This window comes from Alnus glutinosa, chromosome 4 (genome assembly GCF_958979055.1).
Source record: "Alnus glutinosa chromosome 4, dhAlnGlut1.1, whole genome shotgun sequence".
Lineage (NCBI taxonomy): Eukaryota > Viridiplantae > Streptophyta > Magnoliopsida > Fagales > Betulaceae > Alnus > Alnus glutinosa.
Genome location: NC_084889.1, coordinates 32,364,502 through 32,368,768, shown reverse-complemented (window position 1 = coordinate 32,368,768; position 4,267 = coordinate 32,364,502). Strand labels below are relative to the sequence as shown.

Genomic DNA, 4,267 nt, shown 5'->3' with positions numbered 1-4,267 from the left:
AATGTAAATTAACTTGAGAAAATATTAATATTTAATATCAATAATTTAATAAATTATTAAAATAACATTTGTAGAGAATCTTTAATGCCAAAATTTTCACCGGCTAGCGCGGTGAACAAGGGCCTCTAGATTATTTATTTTTATTAGGACTCTAGAATAGGCTGAATAGTCCTAACCTTACTTTCGTTCTTCTATAAATACTCTCTTTCGGTAGCCTCTCTCATTCACACAAAGCCTTCCGTCTCTCTGTTAACCTAGAATCAATCTCAGCCTCCCTCTCTGAGCTTTTTTACCCTTTGCAATTTGCATCGCTCTTTCTCATTGTGGACTTCTCTATCAAAGGAGAAAGAAAAAAGGGCTAGAACGATTGTTTGGATTTTCCCATCAAAAGATTAACTCGGAAGGAAAACTGTAAGTCTTTTAAATCTAGGGTTTTGCATACGTCTCCTTCTTTGTTCAGTTTTTTGTTTCTGTATCTTTTGCTCTCTGCATGTACGATCTTGATTTGGGTATCGAAGAATTTATCTTGTATGTTGGAAACGATTTAACCTTGATTCGTTATTTTTGTGAAAAATTTGATGGGTTTGTGGGATTTGCGTATATATGTTCAAATGTTTGATTCTATATTGTCGTTGTGAAGCAATATGATTGAAATCATGATGGGTGTTGTGGGTTTCAGAAGCGTGGATGTTTTAATGGAGACCAAGGGTGGGAAAAAGAAGTCTAGCAGTAGTAGTGGCTCCAAACAGTACGAAGTTCCCCTCGGCTACATCATTGAAGACGTTCGTCCCAACGGTGGCATCGAAAAGTTCCGATCTGCTGCTTACTCCAACGTAAGCCCTTTCTTTCTCAATCATTCAAAAAGAAAACAAGAACAAATTAGTTCTTTCTTTTGCTCTTCAATGGTTTGTCTAATGGTTTTTCGGATTATTTTTCTTTGCAGTGCGTGAGGAAGCCATCCTGATATATCCCACAAATGCCTCCTTCCGTAGACTAGGATTTCATTTACTCAATAATCTCTCTTCTTCCGTTTTTGTTTTCAATTCGAATAACAATAATCTGAAAATTTTCTTTGTTGCTGTAAACGAAACCCAGAAAGAAAACACACACCCTCTCTGTTGCTCTGTCTTTGCCATTGCTTCCCTGAACAATGACCATCCTCAGCCACGACGCTCCACCGCCTTCACCAATAGGTTTCGAAGGTTTCGAAAAGCGGCTCGAGATCACGTTCTCTGAGCCGCCGTTTTTCACTGACCCACAGGGGCTCGGTCTCCGGGCGCTGACTCGCCCGCAGATCGACTCCATCCTCGACGCGGCTCGCTGCACCATCGTGTCACACCTCTCCAACTCGGAGCTCGACTCATACGTTCTTTCCGAGTCAAGCCTTTTCATCTACCCTTCCAAACTCGTCATCAAAACCTGTGGGACAACCAAGCTCCTCCTATCGATCCCACCTATTCTCGGACTCGCCGAGTCGCTCTCGCTTGCTGTCGTTTCAGTCAAGTACTCCCGCGGGAGCTTCATTTTCCCGAATGCCCAACCTGCCCCTCACCGTAGCTTCACTGAGGAAGTCACCGCTCTGAATGAGTTCTTTGGGCACATGAACCCCAAGGCCTTTGTGATCGGGGATTCGACGGTCCCGAATCGTAACTGGCACATTTACTCCGCCGCGACGGAGGGTAAACGGACGGACCCGATTGCTCTCGAGATGTGCATGACCGGGTTGGACAGCAACAAGGCGTCCGTATTTTTCAAGAAATCGGAGGGATACGTAGCTGGTGAAATGACCAAAATGTCCGGAATATCCGAGATTATTCCTTCTCACGTGATTTGCGACTTCGAGTTTGACCCGTGTGGGTACTCCATGAATGGGATTGACGGGTCTGCTTATTCAACCGTGCACGTGACTCCAGAGGACGGGTTCAGTTACGCCAGCTACGAAACCCTAGGGTTCGACCCGGAGGCCACTGGGTTCGAGCCGCTGGTCAAGAGGGTGCTCAAGTGCTTTGGTCCGGCTGAGTTTTCCGTTGCAATCACTTGCTTTGGTGGCGTCAACTGGGCCACGGAATGTGCTGACGTGGATGGATACACGTGTGAGAGCGTGGTGAAGCAGGAGCTGCCAGGTGGCGGGTGCGTGGTGTACCTGGCTTACGCGGCAAAGGCTAAGGTGGGTGGTTGCCCGGTGCCCACACCAACAAAAGCTGTCATGAATTGCTGGAAGGAGGTAGCGTTGGAGGAAGAGGAGGGTGTTGCGTGTCCATGCGTTTGGTCAGCGTAGGGCCAGCCAAACAGAGCCAATCAGAGTGTCAGTTGTCGGTTCTGTTCTGTCACTGCCAGTGAGTTTTGTTGAGTGGCGCTTTGGTAATTATGCTAGGGTTTTGCCTAAATGTGTTAATTAATTGGCAGTCCCATTATTCAGGGTCGTTTCTTTGAAGTCTCCTTGCTTGTTTTCTAGTCTTCCTATGTAATGGGGCTTTGGTCTACGATTTGGAATAAAGGAGGTTGTTTTTTCTATTGTCTTTTGTTTAATTGGATCCCTGTTTCTTCTACTCCTATTTTGTGTTTTTTTTCCCTGAAATTTTGGGATGTCGAACAAGTAAATTTCGTAAGAGTTGTCTCGTTATCAATTTAGTCCTTTTTACCAGAGTAAAATGCATCATATCCCCTTTTCCACTGATTGTGGATCCCAAATTTATACTTTGACTTAGTTAACTAGACACAAAATCCATCTTGATTGGCTTGAGAAACATCAAACATACAGATTGTCTTTTCTAGTTTGGTCAATCGAAGTCTTGATTGGCTGAACGGAGTTTCGAGGTTAATATGATTGTGTTTGTATAAAAAGACGAGAAAATTGAGGTGCACAACACTTGAGCATAAACCATGCTATGGGGTTTGTTGGGCGGCCAGCTGTCTAGATTCGTGGCCTTTATGCTTACGCTTTGAATGAAAAGGTCTTCCATCTGTATACGAAGCTGCTGCGTAGTTGCTTTTTCGTGACTTATTGAAATTTCTCTCATTCAAACCTTTTCTCTTGTCATGCTTTGAATAAAATAATAATTGCCGTTTGGTACGTTGAAATTGGTGTTGAAAAGTTATATATAATACTCCCTTTTTGAAGTTTCGAAGAAATAAGCAAGACAACAACAACGTAATCATCTTGCATTAATTATTTATAATACTCCCTAAGTCAGTGTTTTAAGTTGTAACCTCTATTGAAGTGTTGTATTGGAACAAAGTGTGGACAAAGAATTATTTGGCAAATCAACAAGTTTTCTCTAAAAACTTAACTCAAATTATCTTGCATTTAAGTTCGTAACATAAAAAGACTTTTTAAACTCGTGCTGGCACCATTCTGGTGTCTATAGCCCGGTCTGATCGTAGAAAAGTTTGCCTTACTAATTTTTTTTAAAAAAAGAAAAAAAAAAAGAAAAAGAAAAAGAAAAAGAAACTTGGGCTAGTGAAGTTGGTATGTGTACAAAACATGATGGTCCACGTTATACATGCACATGTAGTAAAGAAATTTAAGACATGGTGGTGATAGGCAGGTGAGGGGCACATATCCTTTATTCCTTGGCCCCAATAATTTGAAGAGATATTGCAGGGCGTAGGATGACGGGAGGATGATAGCGACAAACCACGATGACAAAATCAAGAGGGAGTAAATCTCTTGGATAAATGATTGATTGATGCCTGATGGGAAGTGAAGGAAATACTAAATAGGAGGGAGGGCCAAGAGGGGAAAAAAGAAAAGAAAAGAAAAAGCTTCTTTCTGTTGAGGTTCTCTTATTTGCCATCCTTTTCTGGATCTCCCGGGACATGGAATTTGCTTTTTTCACCAGCCACGCATTTTTATCTCACCTTCCTCACTTTTTAGCCTCACATTTCAAATCTCTTTCTTAAAGCTGATAATGACGTTTATTCACTTATTTGTTTTTTTTTTTTTTAAAAAAAATCATGAGCCACTTATAACTGAACATATTTTGTACGTTGCTGTTCCATACATAAGGATAACTTTTGAGCGTAGAAGCTCGACCAAAATTACTAGACTAATCCCTAACGCCATAGTAGGAATAATCTTTAAATGCGGGCTATACTTGGGGCCAGCCACAAGAGGAAGGTAACACCTAGCCGGTTTGAATTCGACATCTCAAGAGATGATATCCTTTGAAGCTGCAAGCCTTACCATTTATTTTAATGATAGGGAATCCCTTTAAGACATACTTACTCCGAATCTATACAAAGCGACGGATCGGGAAAGACTCCA

The 4,267-nt window shown here is 41.9% G+C and overlaps 1 protein-coding gene across 1 annotated transcript; it reads left to right on the top strand.

Moving 5' to 3' along the window:
• Window positions 1-217: 217 nt before the first annotated feature.
• Window positions 218-2,514, top strand: LOC133865632 (S-adenosylmethionine decarboxylase proenzyme-like). The gene is made up of 3 exons (XM_062302052.1): window positions 218-411; window positions 680-833; window positions 944-2,514. Exon 3 carries the CDS (start codon window positions 1,151-1,153, stop codon window positions 2,276-2,278), a length of 1,128 nt encoding a protein of 375 aa, XP_062158036.1. The 5' UTR covers window positions 218-411; window positions 680-833; window positions 944-1,150; the 3' UTR covers window positions 2,279-2,514.
• Window positions 2,515-4,267: the final 1,753 nt, after the last annotated feature.

What these genes read in the sequence shown, in the direction of transcription:
- LOC133865632 (XM_062302052.1), top strand. Translation starts at nt 1,151, where the DNA reads ATGACCATCCTCAGCCACGACGCTCCACCGCCTTCACCAATAGGTTTC.